Here is a 16288-nt window from a genome sequence, read left to right as displayed (position 1 = left end):
TGGGCAGAGCAGTAATTAACACATATACACACACAGAAAATGTTTGATACCCTTCAAAATATTCAAGAGATGTTTGGAATTCAATCTGCACATCAGTAGAGCATAGTTAGTTTCATTCCTAGCTTTAATTTAACAGCAGAAAATAAGCTGTAAATGCTAAAATAGAGAAAAATCTCCATTTCTATTCTTTGCTTCCCAAACCCCAAATTGATAAAAAGAACAATCACACAAAAATAACAATAAAATAATTGAAAGTCTAGAGGGGATTGTTACCTTTTGTCCCAAGAATTCATTCCCAAGTCATCAAGCAACAGCCTGCAGAAATAAAAGGGTCCTCGGGGCTCCACTGGTGAGGGCTGCTCCTGGCTGGTGACTTTCATGGCCAAATCAGAGTTACACCTCTGAACATACTCGTCTTCTTGTGCATTCTGGTGCAAAATGACCTTGATGATTTCCTTCTCTTGGTCACGGTTCATTCCACGTGGGGGTGGGGAAGGCTCATTTAGATTTAGCTGCGATGGTAAAAGGCACTCAGGACTTGTGTGGCCAATGTTTTCAAGTAATTTGTCGAGGACATCATCTCCCTCCTCAGTTTGAGAACAATCTTTCTGAGGTCCAACTGCTTGATGATGCCAGCCTGAAATCAGAAATGCAGGACTTCTGCCTTTTGGTGCTAAGCAGCCTTCCGAAGGTCCATATAAAACCTTCCCATCCCAAGAGTACTTCCCTGAGATATCCCTCACAATAACTCTCACATCCGAGAGGGCGCCCACTGGTGATCCGCCTGCCGGTCCTTCCGAGGGCGTTTGAAGGTAGGAGATGAGGGTGCTGTCGTTAAATACAAACAGCTGCAGGTTTGGGCTCCTGAACACTTCGGAGGAGAGCTCAGAGGCTTCCGCATGCACATTGTCATGGTTCTCGCTGACCAGGCTGTGTAGCACAGCAGGGCCCCCACGGAGGGGGAAGTGCCCCAGGTGGTTCACCAGGTGGGCCATCACCACTCTGGCAGTCAGAGGGATCAGCTCCAAACTTCTCCTCCTCCTCTCTGTGAACAGCAGGAAAGAAATACACAGACCATGGAGAACAAAGATTAAAATCTGTACTCAGAATGTTTGATTTTTTCAATCTGGGAATTTTTTTCACCTATTTTCTTTTTTGACACTAATTCTATTTGAATTTAAAAGCATAATTTAAAGAGAATGATAAAAGAACCAATTTACCTGAAGATTTCATTCTGAAAAGTAAATTTAAATATTTGTAGACACAGTAATAAACAAAAGAGAAAGGTCCCTGTTCTTAGAGTTGATGGTTCTGGGAGCTCTGGGAGGTCAAAATCCGAAGCTGGAGAGGATAGAGAGGGGGCTGGGGGCCTGGGCCAGAGAGGCGACCTCACTACCCTCAGTGAGGTAAAGGTAGACATTGAAAAGGAAGTGAACAAAGCGTGTGACTGCTTCAACATATTGAAGCAATCCAAAGCATTGTGACAATTTACGTTGTTGTCAGGGCATTTGAAATATTTAACAGAATCTGATATATTTGTAATTCATGGCAATACTTAGAAGGCTTTAATGAAATCTGTAGTTGATAAAATGCCCAAGAGCAACTGATTTACAAAATTTTTAAGACTTCAAAAATCTAGAAAGACTTTGACTATAGCATGTAAAAGCAGGCCTTGTAAAATGTTTGAGGCGTAAGGGCAAAGCAGATAAACCAAATCCCTAAGTATGAGTTGAAATGACTACTTAAGCTTGAGAGTAGTTAGGGAAATTTTAATTCGCCAAATTCATAAAAGAATAGTGCGTTAATCTAAGAACAAGTGAAAATTAAACCTCTTGATTTCAACAACAAAAATCACTAGATATTTAAATAAACTAAGATTTATAATTTGGACTTAAAGATTTAGGAAATACCTGGTTTTTAAATTTATAACATGAAAAATCAAATATTGATTAAAACATAAATAACTGTAAGTATGCTTTTTCAAGCTAAACACCCTCCCTCTCAGGCATTATAAATCCAAGTGACTGACTTATACAGCATCAATTGTATGATGTCTAATTCCCAGAAAGAAACAACCCTGGAATCTAAGAAATTCTGTGTGATGACTGAGGGGAACAAGATTTTCCTGACTTTTCTTCTAATTTTTTCTTTTCAATGAACAAGAAATCACCTGCATTCAATAATGTAACATAAAACTTTATATTAAAAAAATTCATTTTTTATAAGCAAAGGAGGTCATCTACATCTGTCTCTGAAATTAAACTCTTCTTTCCAGCCCGCATTGAAGTGTGTATGATTTCCATACAGCTGAGAAATTTAAAATACCTCAACTAATTCCCTTGAAATCACAGTTATGAATGCCTTTGCTTTTGTGTCCATATTAACTTTTTCAAAAGTTACAGATGCTTTTTATTCATGCTTATCATTCCATATGAATATATGCTCCATCAGAAATGTTAATGTCCCCAACGACAAAGGTGCAGCCAGCTGGGAGCTCAGGAGTCCACAATGTAAGACACTGCATGGTGAAGACATAGCAGGCTAGGAAACTAAGGATAAAGGTCCAATTTGATAAAGCCCAAGGCAGAAAATAACAACTGGAAAAGCAACTTTCTTCTACTTTTACTTACGTAGGTTGTGCTTTCAATTTGAGATGCATTATATTTTAATGATTATGTTTGAATTCTACCATGGGAAATTAACTGGGAGTCCAGTAATCAAGTCACAAACCAAGACACATCCAGTAAAAACCCGAAGTATCTTTGGTACTGAAAAGTAACTGTAGGGAAGGAAGACAATTCCTCTGCCCTCTAGGTCTTTCTGGCTGGGCTATGAATTAAATCGACATGAGACAGAATAACAGGAGAAAACCAAACAAAACTTTGTAACATGTATACATGGGAGAAACCCAGGAAAACTGAGCAACTCGCCAGAAATGGCTGAAGCTGCCACGCTAAATACCATTTTTAACTGAAGACAAAGGAGGGTGTCGGGGTAGTGGTTTGGGACTTCAAGGAGGAGGAAGGCAATTTAGAGATGGAAATGGAAATGAAACTGGGCCAACTATAGACAATGTGACCTAAGAGACACATTTTACATTACATTACAGTTATCTTACGGGTATTAGCTTCTTTCTGGAATAGGCCCTTCTATTTTAAACTCTTTTAGGCAATTGGGGGAAAGTCAAAGTTTTTTTTTCAAAGTCTTTTGTTCTTAAAAATATCAAAGAGACACATTTTGGGGCGGCCAATTCTGATCCCCCACATAAGGAAAGGGACTATTTATGAAATGAGAATTTTCTTCACTGGAAGACTTCAGCTGAATCAAAGGCCTGTGAGTTCCCTCAAAAATAAAGAGAAAATCTAGACTCCAGTATTGAAAAAACAAGCTCATGACTTGAACAAACTATGAAGAAATATATTTCAAATATTTATTTTCCCAAATTTAGAGAGGAAATATAAAAGCAGTAATTTTAGGTTGTCCTTTAACTTTCATGTTTTAAGGCTCTTCCCTCCCCTTCACTTAGATATTAATGATGAGGAATTTGAGCACCTGTGTGTGCCTTGAACAGCGTTTCCTTGAGCTGGGTCAGCAGCCACCTCAGCTGTAGGTGTCTCTTGTTTGTAACTCTATTTTGTTTTTTTTTTTAAAGATTTTATTTTTTCCCTTTTTCTCCCCAAAGCCCCCCGGTACATAGTTGTATATTCTTTGTTGTGGGTCCTTCCAGTTGTGGCATGTGGGATGCTGCCTCAGCGTGGTCTGATGAGCAGTGCCATGTCCGCGCCCAGGATTCGAACCAACGAAACACTGGGCCGCCTGCAGCGGAGCGTGTCAACTTAACCACTCGGCCAAGGGGTCAGCCCCTGTAACTCTATTTGAAAGCACTAACTACATCAAATAGTCAGCATTGGCCTATGAAAGAATAATAGATAAAAATATACCATTGCTTATCAGAAACATTATCTGAGAGGAATAGTCTGGTTGTGAATGATGAATTATGACATTAAATGGAAAAAAACCCCTCAAATATGAGCATATTTGTTTAACCTAAAACACGTAAGCTATCATCTTTATTTTTCCCCTTCACTCTTAACAGGTTGTAACCACTCAGCAAGAGAGTGCATGCCAACGTTTTAAGCTTCTTTGCTTTTTTATTTGGTTAAAATGTTAGTAAATTTTAAAACTCCTTTGCCATAGAAGTTTAAACAATTATTTTACAGAACTACATTAGGACAATTTTGCACAAGGTCCTGAGGTTTTTTGGAGAAGGAATATTCAAGTCAAAGAGTGTTATACATCAAAAGAAAAGCACTGCCAAAATTTAAATGTGCATTTTTAGGTTTATTCTTTTCCACTAACTTATTAATCTCCCATTATTTTCAAGTGACAAGTCATAATAAGTGGTGAACCTATTTTAGGGATAGCCATGTGGGATGAGTGTAAATTAATGACTTTAGGAAAAAGTAAGTTAATTTTCTTCTAAGACAGGAACTGCAAGGTAGGAAACAAGAAAAGAAATAGATGAAGGGTCATTTTGATTATTTTTTTAAAATATGGTTTGAATTTAGACAGAGAAAGACAAATACCATACGATTTCACTCATACATGAAAGATAAACACACGGACAAAGAGAACAGTGGTTGCCAGGGGGGAAGCGGGCTGGGAGGGGTGGGCACAGAGGGTGAAGGGGAGCACTTATATAGTGATGGACAAATAATAATGTACAAGTGAAATTTCACAATGTTGTCAACTATTACGCCTTCAGTTAAAAAAACATAGGGTTTGAATTTACAACTCTGGGGAAAAAAGGGCAAAAAAATATTGAAGTAAAAGTACAGTGGAACTCTAGGAAAAGACAACTAAGTGCAGGTCAACCAAGGGGGCAATGTGAAAATGTGCCATGTAGCATCCACCAGCAACACAACTAAAATGAGTCCTTGGTCCACTCTGTGGCAAAATCTCAGAGTAAATAATAAGGATATTTCAGGAACTTGGTCATTAAATCTTAAATTCAAATTCCACCTCCATTACTTCTGACTTGTACATCCTTGGGAAAATCCCTTCACTTTTGTTTGCTCGTCTATAAGACGGAGCTAAAATCAGGACTGGCTGATTCCACAGCCCTTGCTCCCAACTGGTACCCCGCTTCCTGTCTTCTTCATCCTCACCTCACCCATCCCCTTTCCCCTTAGCCTGAACCACACTCCAGACTCTGCAATCATGCAAGCAAAGCCCTGGACCTCGTCCCCTCACTCAGCTTCTGCCTGCTGTGTGCTTCCTCTGTCTACCAAAGGCCCCACAAGAAGGTCTGTCTCAGGGTTCTGAGTGGTCATCCCCCAGGTCACCTGCTTATGCTATGTGGCTACAGAGCAACTGCTCTACCCAAAGTACTTGGCAAACCCCACCACCAAATGCTTAGTTGGGAGATAAAACGGTTCCTGTTTGTTCTCACCGTCCCTGAGCTTTCTGAAGCACCTGGCAGTGGTGACCTTTCTGGCTGTTTATTCACTTTCTCCCCTTGACTTTCTAAAAATGACTCTTCCTTGGTTCTTTTTCTATTTCCTTGACACTGCTTTCCTGGTGACATTCCCTCATGCCTTTTTCTTTAAGGACGTTTTTACCCACAAGTTTCCATTCTTGGGCCCAGGTGTTTAACTTGTAAAGTTTATAAAATTTTCATGGATGATCTAACACTCCACACCCACATTTTTTTTTAACTTTTAATTTTGAGACAATTGAAGATTCACATGTACTTGTAAGAAATAATAGAGAGATCCCAAATATCCTTCATCCCAACGGTAACATCTTGCAAAGCTGCAGTACACTATCACAATCAGGAAATTGACACTGACACAACTCATCAATATTCAGAGTTCACTAGTTTTACATGCACTCATTTGTGTGTGTGTGCATTTGGTTCTATGCAATTATTTCACATGTATGGATGACAGACCCACATTTTCACTCACATTCCAAGGCCCAGAGATGAGCTCTTGTCATTTTGGGGAGAAGAGTGGTTGAGGAGGACATACAACAGTCCCTAAGTCCTGACAATACCCACACAGTCTAAAATGGACCTCTGCTATGAGTAGAGCAATCCTCAAACTGTGGCATGTAAATTCCCATCTCTCTCATCATGATGTTTTGCTGGTCGGGAATACTCTATCAGCTTCTTTCAAAGGCAGCCCATCCTTCTAAGTCTGGCTTAAGTCCTTCACCATGGGAGGCCCCCATGGAGCCACCAGTCCACAAATTCATCTTTCTGCATTAATCCTGTCTCTCCTATTACATGTAAAATTCCTTGAGGACAGAAAATGAGCCTTTATTGTGGGTCCAATGGGTCTGAAACATACAGGTCCTCAATAATACAAAATTCACCTAAGATGGGAAAAGAGAGAGGAGAAGAAACAGAGAAAAAAGGAAGAAACAAGGAAGGCAGAATTTGATATCACAGAGGACTTTTTCTAGCAGGATTTCAACAACTAGATTTCAAAAAAATAACAGCAATCATGGACAAAAGGCTACAATCCTTCCTTTTCCTGCCCATAAGAATTAATATTCTGAAGAATCTCACCCTCTTCAACAGTAAGCAGGTTTCCCAGTTCTGCTGATGAATGATATTGGACTGGCTCAGAATTCCTCACATTTGCCAGCGGCAGGAAGGGGTCGTAATCTGTGGATGACAGGTCGGCCAGGGTCAACGTGTAGTGACTTTGTTGGGTGTATGTGCTTGAGCCACAAACGCAGCAGTGCAGAACCTGTGAAAAACAGAAGGGAATGTGTGCCATGGATGACACTAACCTCCCGTCCCCTGACAATCTGTCAAAACTACAACAGCACTCAGAAGGCAGGACCTCTCCTTGGTAATAATTGAAAACAGAGAATTCTTTCCATTTCCAAAGTATCTTTGTGCTATTAGCAAGTTAATTTTGCTCTTTTCACATCAATGCCAATAAATATATTCTCAAGGAAAAAGGAAGGCAAAAGTGAAAAAGCACTTCTTGAGCCATTCTATGTGGTTGCACATACCTAAATCCTGCTTCACTCCACCAGAGGCAACACAAGTGGAAGAAACTAAATCAGGAGATGAAGAGTAGCTGTGGGGTGAGCTCCAGAATACACAACCACCACCCATGGTGGAAGGCAGAATGAAACCAATAAGTAGAGACCATTAGTATACTTTATAACCATTCATGAATTTGAATTAATGTAACTTGTGACCCCATGACTTGGAAGGGCAAATTTAATTTTTAAAAGTACAATTAATGAAAGTAATTTAATACAAATTTTTAAAGTTTTCTTATTTTTAAAAGATTAATTTCCCCCAAACTCACTGGTTATTTACGAATTGCAGTTGACTTAAAGCTCTAACTACTCTTGTTTGTGCTTTTGTGCACGTACAAGCCAAGTACACACAATTCATCTTGAGTATGCCAAAATGTATAAAGGAACTAATAACTGCACTAAATTTTACTTTTTGATCATAAATTCAAAAAACCTGATTTTTATGAAAATCAAGGTAATATTTTAGAAACTAAGGACATATCTTTGGGTTAAATATATTTATACAAAGTAAATTCACATATAGACGACTGGCTTTGATTTGCCCACGTGGCAGGAGGCCTTGTGATCAGGTTGGACATCTTCTGATTTAGTTCCTTCTACTTGTGGTGCCTCTTGGGGACTGGAGGATTTAGGTGTGTGCAACCTTTGCACATGGCTAAAAAGGACCAAGAATTATAGTCAGCAGGGGACAACTGTATACATCTTCTTCCAAGCAAAAAGGCAGTATAGGAAAATCCTTATGGTAGCTTTCTTATTAACATAAAAATTGAGCTTCTGTCATTGAGAGCATTAATTTCTATTAGTCAAATGCAATAAATATAATAAATGCAAATTAAAACCACAATGCCTTGGTATACTTATCAGATAGCAAAGTGTCAGCAAGAATGTAAAGCAACTGCAATTCTCAGACACTGTTGGTGACAGTGTTAATTAGCACAACCACACCAGAAAATTATTTAGTGTTCATTACTAAAGTAGAACACATGTATTCTAGCAACACCTCTCCTAGGTATACACCCAACAGAAATGCATACATCTGTGTACCAAAAGACATACTAGAATGGAATGTTCACAGAATTATTTTATGGTCCCAAACTCTAAACTACCCAATGTCCATCAACAGTAGTATAAATAAAACATAGTTTATTCTCACTGTGTAATACTAAACAGCAATGACAGTGAAAAATCTACGACTATTCATAACAGTATGAGTGAATCCCTCAAAAATAATGTTGAGTGAAAGACGTCAGACACAAAAGCACACACTGTATAATTCTATCCATACAAAGTTAAAAAATAGGCAAAACAAATCTATACTGTCAGACAGGATAGGGGTTACCCTGGGTATGTTTATGGGGGTAGTGACTAGGAGGAGACACAGTGGAGGCTTCAGGGATGCTAGGAATATTCTGTTCCCAGAGCTGGGATCTGGTCTTATAGGTGTGCTCACTTGGCAAAAATTCATCAAGCTTTCACTTATGATTGAAGTGGTTTTCTGGATGCATATTATATTTCAATAAAAAGTTTCCTTTAAAAATGCAATAAAGAGTTATTCAATAAATTTATGAATCATGTTAACTATGAGGTGACTTTTATATTGGTAAAGCAATTTTAAGAGAAATCTTTTAAGAAATAAATTAGAAAAAAGATGAATTTAAATGATTGTGGCTACTTTAGTTGGTTCAGCCAAACCTTATACAGGTTTATAAGCCAAAAGTATGCCACAAGTATCTAATTAATCCTAATATAGTTATTAAAATCTTTGACCACTGAAGAAACCATTTAAAAATACACAATACTTTTTAGTAGAATTTTAACCATGGTTAAGTGGTGTTTTGTTCAATTTAATATATTTTAAAATAAAGCAACAAAATAATTAGTTAATGACTTGGAATATTTTTTTTTTTACTATTATTAAAAGTTTATTACTAAAAACATAAACAACAGAATTGTTCCTAGGCAACAGTAATTATTCAATGAACACACAAATGCTAAATAGATAGAGAGATAAACAGACAAATAATGACTAAATTGGGCTTTCACAGGAGGGACTGCCTGTAAGGCTGACAGGGAAGGGTAGAATAAAGGGTCCAGAGCAAAACACCACACCTGGTCATCAGTAGGGTTTGAAATTCAAATATTTTAAGTACTATAAAAAATGAGGCTAATTACTTTCATGTGATATATTTTCTTAATTTATTTCTTAAGGTCTTTTAAAGCAAAGAGATTACTGGAACCATTAATATTTTTTTCTTTCTTTGATTATCAGATTTTGTCAAACTAAGGCTCTGGATACTCCTACAATATAAACAGTTCTTTTTTAAATGATCACGGTCTTTAAAAAGACCACGTTACATGAAAATTGGGGGATTCTGATCAAACTGCAGTTGTTTAAAGATGACAGTCATGTAAAAATGCATGCACCTTGCATTTGTTAACCAGTTCTTTACAATTATATCTGTTCTGTTTTCACTCCTTAAGTTATTCATTTCTTTTAAAATGTTTAAGCCTCATAAATCCTTTTCAAAAGGGCATAGATAAAGAAGTAAATGCATAAAATGTATTTTGGTAATTCTCCAATGCTTAATTCCATAATCCACACCCTTGAGGCCCAGCTGGAAACTCACCCTGTAGATATAATCCAGCAAAGGGGCTCTTGCTGAGTGCTGCTCCTCCAGGGCCGCTGTGGACACTGGGTGGAGAAGGGTGTTCACCGGCAACGCCATGCACCAGTCCAAGAGGCAGAGCAGTAAGGACACAATAAACTGGAAGAGGAAACAGGCCCAGTACCATATACTGCAGTCTCTTAAACTTCACTACATGTAATAACAAACAGAACTGTCGCTGCACAAAAGTAATTATTCAATGGACACACAAATGCAAAAGGAATGAATGAATGAACAAAGTTTGCATAGGAGAGACTGTTAGAGCCAATGCAGAAAACTATTATAAAGGATATCGCTACACGTAACATCATTCATCATTCTGTCTTACATATTTAAAAACAAACTCTAGCGAAAACTTAGTTAATATGCCACCTACCTTCTTATCTGTTTCCACTGAGGAGTACTCCGCACTTGGTAAAAGAAATGCAATTGTGGCCACAAGGATCTGCATAAAAGACAAATCCCCAATCAAACAGACCATAGTAATACTTTTAGAAGCCATATGATAAGAGTCCCAAGACAGCTTTGCAACTAAATCCAGCTTGGTGTCAATTCCCTAGAGGAAGGTGACAAAAAGCAAAGAGCCAGTTTAGAGAGATGCATGATCTCGAAAATCGGGGAAGGCAATGGGGCCTTGCCTGGTTTCTACTCGACTTTACTGATGGTCAAACTGGGGGCCCCAGAGAAAGGAATATTTCTGTAGTCAGACAATTTCCATCATTGGCCTCCACATCTTTCACAATGAAAGCAAAAAGTATTTTCAAAAATAATTATGAAAATGCTCCCATTTAATTATCTTATAAATACCCCAGTTCTCTACCTGCCATCCTTGTGTCACAGCACCCCTTTCATTCTCAAAGGTATTGCTGTTTGGAAGATAAATTATATGGTTGCCCTAAAACGCAACTTTACATTTTTCAGAATCTTATATTGCTATGTCCAAAGTTCTATTTCACTCTAGGTCTCATAAGGTCGAAAATCACTTACGATTTCTGATGTATCTTTGAGAGACCAAAGTGGTCTCACTGGTGAAATCTGTCTAGGGTTGAGAGAAAATCAATCAATCTCTCTTCTTTCTCCCTATAACACCACATGGAGGAAAATCAAATTTCCTTGAAGAGGTACCATTGGATGTGTAAAGAACAGAGCATGTTTTAAAAAGTGCAGCTATACCAACAGGCAGGAACGGCTGTGCCTCACCACTAGGCACCCACAGGATGACGGTCCCTGCTCCTGTACACACAGAGCACCCTGAAATGTCGCTGACCTCCAGGACATTATCCTTGAGATGATTCTTCCTGTTCCTTCTGTCCTTCTACTCCACCAATTACCCCACAGAGGGTATTATAGTAGTAATCTCATTACAGCTGAGTAATCATGCAACAGCAGAGCGCATGGTAGGGGCTTCAGTCTGGGAGAGACTCCTGTTTTATACAACCATGCCCCCAGCCCCGCCCCCACACGGAGGGCATCATAACCAGCTGCCTACTTCTTGTTGGCACCATCCAAATTACTCTTGATGAATGAAGCCCAATCTACAAAAGGTCTCTTTGTTGTGATCGTGTCTGCCTTTCAAACTCCCCAAGTGTAAGGCTCTGCCCTGAAACACTGGTGGCTTCTTTACGTAGTGCTTGAAATCACAGCTGAGAAGATCCAGTGCACTTTAATCTTAAAATGAATGACTCATATGGCAATTTAATACTCAGTTCTCTAACAATTATCTGAGTATCTATAATTAATTAAATATCAAATATATTAAAAAGGAAATGCTTACATTTTAGCATTACAAGAAAAAGACTTACTTCTGCAATTTTCCGAGGCAAAGAGGTTTCAAACATCTGAAGCTTTTCCCAGTAGGAAACCAGCAACTGAAGAACATCACAGGCTACCTGAGCCACGATTTTGTTAGGAAACTATAGAAAGAAACAAAACCCCAAAGTAAATGACCCAATTTAACATGTACATTATTTCTAAGGAAGAAGAAAACAGTTCTTTCTTTCCAGCTCCATATAGGGATATACTTCCTTGTTTTGCATGAAATTTATGAAACATGTATCCTATTACCAGATAGTTTATACACAGCCCCCACTCTTGACTGCCTCTTGTCTAGACTAGCTGTACTAGTTTACATAACATACAGAAACAGGCAGCTGTCATTTAATCACTTGGAAATTAAAACAATAATTTCAAAAGCCTTCAGATCATATAAATCATAGTTTTGACAATTAGAGGAAATTAAAACTTAGCAAATTATTGACTATCCCCTGTGTGCTGAACCTTTTACAAGGATTTTACTCATTCTCACCTTGGTAACTCTTCATTAACAGCTCTGCACGGGAGATGGTATCTTCATTTTACACATGGAGAAACAGGGATCAATCAAATGACTTTCTATCCTATGAAGTTAAACTTAATCTGCATGCATAAGATACTAAGAAATGTGAAAAATTTGGGACTATGAGAACATAATTCATAAGTTATGGTACACAGTCATGCATCACACAATGACGTTTTAGTCAACGACAGACTGCATATACGACAGTGGTCCCATAAGATTAGTACCACGTAGCTTACGCATGTAGTAGGCTATACCATCTAGGTTTGTGTAAGTATACTCCATGATGTTCTCACAATGACAAAATCGCCTAACAACGCCTCTCTCAGAACGTCTTCCTGTCGTTAAGCAACACAACACCGTATTCAATTACTTTGAGCATGTTTTCTGAGTCTGGCTTGTGTCCAAGATCCTCTGGCTGCTTCTATTTCTTGTGAGATGGTATGTCTAAGGGGCAGTACCTGTAAGGACCATTGGCTGGGGATGCACAAGAGGGATGAGGGCATCCTGTGTTTCTCTCCTTGGTCAGAACCTGGGCTACCCTGCTATCCATATCTCATTATCTAGAGAAGAGAGGTTTGTCACTGATTCTGTATCTTTCTCTAGGGAAACTTCTGGATATGCAGCTTAGGTACTTCTACACCAAGAACTCCAAGTCACATGAAGCAGACGCCAGCTGACATGAGCAACACATAAACACCAAGGAAAAGACAACATTTAGCATCTCACTGACAAATGTACAGGATAAGGAAGAAGGTAAGGGAAAGATGATCAATTTTTTACTTCTACAGAATAAACAGTTACTGACTGCCCCTCCCTGACAGGCACAAGGTGAACCTAGGGCAAGAGCATCTGCACTCAAGGGGCTCTTCACAGCCTCCTCTGGCCTTCGAGGTTCCAGACGACCTGATCCTCATGGGTCTCTTCCCATCTCTCAAATGTTCTAGTTTGTTTCTGTCCCAGGACCTTTGCAACTGCTCCCTGCTTTGCCTGGGACTTGTTCCCCAGGTCTGCATTTGGCCAGCACTGCCATATCTTTTAAATCATGGCATTAAATGTTCTCTCTTTCACAGGGCCACCATGCCCATCCAAAGGAGTAGCAGTCTACCCCCTCCAGGTCTGCAGCTCCATCCAGTTCCCCTGTAATAGATTTTTTATGGTATCAAAAGCTATCAGACCTGATCTTTTGTGTTTGTCTGCTTGCTCTTTTGTGTGTTTATTTTCCTGCATCTTACTCACCACCGTATTCCTAATGTCCAGCACAGCCCCCTGAGGGAAAATGCATTGTGTGTTTGAGGTGAGGATAGAACATGGAGGGAATGGAAGAAGACGAGTGGGCGCTGGGTGTGTTTCTGTTGCATCAGAGCAGTCAAGTCATGGCCAAGTCATAGAAACATCAGGCTAGAAACAGACAAGAGGAAAATGATGAAATGAAAGCTATGGCAGACAAGACAAAAAGGCTATGGACAGAAAGGGGTGATGTGAGAGAGAGAGGGGCAGATAGCAGAGAGAAAGCATCGAAGAGGGAGGGAAGAGCTGGGCTAAGACTGGAGGAATGCAGAGCCAGAGTCTTTCCTTTCAGGCAGTGGGCAGCAGGGCAAGGCACTTAGGCAAGAAAGGTGAGTGCGGAGGGTCAGAAGTGGGGTAGTATTACTGACAGATGAGTGCTGTGGGGAATGGCAGGATGAAATAAATCATTCATTCACTCACTCACTCATTGGGCACATATTCATGGAGTACTGACAATGTGCCAGCACTGAATTAAAAGCACAGGGCACACGATGTACCAGGCAGATACAGTCCTTACTCTGAAGGACAGATCCCTCCGGTGGCAGTATGGCGGGCAGATCTGTTGGGGGTTAAACCAGGGCCATGGCGTGGCGAGGTGTTAGGAAGCTCAGTTTCCGGTACAGGGAGCTAGCCCAGGTAAAAGATGGCCCTGGGGCAGCAAGACTGTGACTGGAGAGGGTGGTGGGGTAAGGAGGAGAGAAGGTCAATGATGTCTCATAAGATGGGGTAAGAGAAAGGAGAAGCAGGTAGAACTGAGGGCGGGGGCTCAGGTCAGGCCTCCTCTCACTCAGGTGCCTGGGAGGCAACTCACCTGAGCTTGAGCCCATGCTGCCACTCTAGTGCCCTCAGCCCACGTCCTCTTCCTCAATGGGATGCTAAGTGTATAAGTCTGGCTTCAGCTTAGATCAACTCCCCACCTCCACTGCTGACAGGCTACCCCACCAGAAGCAAACAACTAGCCCAGCGGAATTCTCCAGGCAGCTGCGCAGCTAGACTGTTCCCATTCACTGTTGTAGGGGCAGGCTGGTTCTCATCTACACCCCTTGGGGAACACTTCCCTAGCCCATGCTGACCATGCTCTTCCCACAACCGAGGGAACACCTGGGTTGACCGCACCCATTGTTTCTGAGGGACACAGTTACAGCAGAGCAGTGCCTGGAGCTGTGTGAAGCCCGTAAGGCAGGAACCCTTCCAGGGCTCGTGCCCCCAACTGCCTGCTCTGCCACCTCCTCCTCTCCCTCCACCTCTCTCCCTCCTGGCAGAGCCCCAAGCCTCCCTTAGGCCCCTCTTCTCAGAGTGGCTGCTGTCCCCTTGCTCCTGTGGCGACCGTTTCCCTTCTTGTCCTTGGTTCTCTCAGATTTATGCACTAAGTCCTTCGGTAAAAACCCAACTGGCACAGCAACAGAGGTATCAGAGGGAGAGGGGGCGGGTGCTGTCCCAGAGACCAGGACTTAAGTCACGAGTCTTCCTCTGTTCTTAATAATGGTTAAAGGGAGACTGATTTGGCTCATCCTGGCCCTCTGATTTGTCAGCAGTTCAAGCTGGAGCAAGTTCCTTGGCCTCCCTCAGTCAGTCACTTTCTCCTTTATCTCTTAAATGGGGAGAGCAGCAGCACCGGCCCAGGAGCGGCAGGATTCTATGGACAGTCCATGCACTGTGCTGGCACACCCCTGACAAGGGCTCAATACATGGCAGTCACATTTTTCTGGTGCCATTATATTTTTCCTCATGATTATAGAAAAACTACAAAAACTCCTGAAAATTTGTGGAAATACAAAGAAAAAATGTAAGCCATCTTACATCCTTCTACTCTTGTTTCAAAGTCCCTCTCTCTCTTCTATACTATATAAAACCATATATGTAGAAGTATCTTCATTCTAAGATACCATTAAATTATTAACACCTTTTCCAGGAAAGGTGTAGAGGTGGAGGAACCATATCACATAAAATATACATTTCTAGATTTAAGAAAAATTAAAATTTGAGAAATAGATCTTAGAATTGAGAAAAATGGGGATTAAAAAAGTGAATTGGAAGCTATAGATATACAATTGATATCCAACCTTTTTCACTTTAATAATTATATGTGAATATTTCTCCAGGTCTTTGGGAGTCAGGGGGAGTGTCTTGAACACCACAGTTGTGCAAAAGCCCAAACGTGGGGCCAGAGCATCCTGGGTTTAACCCTGGGAAGCTCCTTAGTTCCCAATCAGCTCATTTTCCTCATCTGTGAAGTGGAGGTGCTAGTAACCCTTCATCTCATTGGATGATTCTAAGGATTAAACACATAACAAAGGTCAGGGGTCGGCACCATGCTCAGGCCAGAGGGAGCACCCCTAAGTGATACCTTGGTTTCAGCAATTTTCCATTCCTCACCACAGGGATCAGCAGCAAGAGTTTTTCCAGCTCTCATGATATAACGAGCATCCCCAGGTGTTGTGGAGGATGGGGTGACAAGTAGAGTGGTCAGAGGGCACACTTAGGGAACTGGAGGCATCAATTTTGGCCAGGGGGAGGGGTGGGTGAGGAGGGCTGCCAGGAAATCAGGCTGCAAAGGCAGGCAGGGGCTGGATGCCAAGGCATGGGTAGGGGACGCCCCTGGCTGGTTATCCTGTGGGCTGATGCAGATAATGCACAAAGGGTGGCATAGGGACTGTTGCTGGCTTGGGGATAACTATCCCAAGGGTAGCTGCAATGGCTGTTACTATTATAGCAGCACGTGGCAGGCAGCAGAGAAGGGCAGGCCAGAACCTGGAACAAGGTCCTTAACTCCCCTGCACCTGAGTTCCTCCACTGTAAAATGGGGCACTTACTTTGCAACTGAGAACTTGCACAAACTGTCAGCACAGTGCCTCGCAGGGACTGGGCACTCCCTGGTTCTGAAGGTGTAACGACAGCAATGCTAATTATTACCACCATTTCTAAGCAGGAG

The 16288-nt window shown here is 40.9% G+C and overlaps 1 protein-coding gene across 10 annotated transcripts in view; it reads right to left on the bottom strand.

Moving 5' to 3' along the window:
* Positions 1-16288, bottom strand: part of RALGAPA2 (Ral GTPase activating protein catalytic subunit alpha 2) — a 319858-nt gene that overhangs the window by 113508 nt on the left and 190062 nt on the right. For all 10 annotated transcript variants that reach the window (XM_070485498.1, XM_070485497.1, XM_070485495.1 and 7 more), the window contains 5 exons: positions 11534-11644; positions 10108-10176; positions 9693-9830; positions 6575-6758; positions 274-1045 (listed from right to left, as the gene is read on the bottom strand). In XM_070485498.1, coding sequence (XP_070341599.1) covers positions 274-1045; positions 6575-6758; positions 9693-9830; positions 10108-10176; positions 11534-11644 — 1274 coding nt within the window. The remainder of the gene's footprint in view (positions 1-273; positions 1046-6574; positions 6759-9692; positions 9831-10107; positions 10177-11533; positions 11645-16288) is intronic.

This window comes from Equus asinus, chromosome 15 (assembly GCF_041296235.1).
Source record: "Equus asinus isolate D_3611 breed Donkey chromosome 15, EquAss-T2T_v2, whole genome shotgun sequence".
Lineage (NCBI taxonomy): Eukaryota > Metazoa > Chordata > Mammalia > Perissodactyla > Equidae > Equus > Equus asinus.
This window is presented reverse-complemented; position numbering and strand designations above follow the sequence as displayed.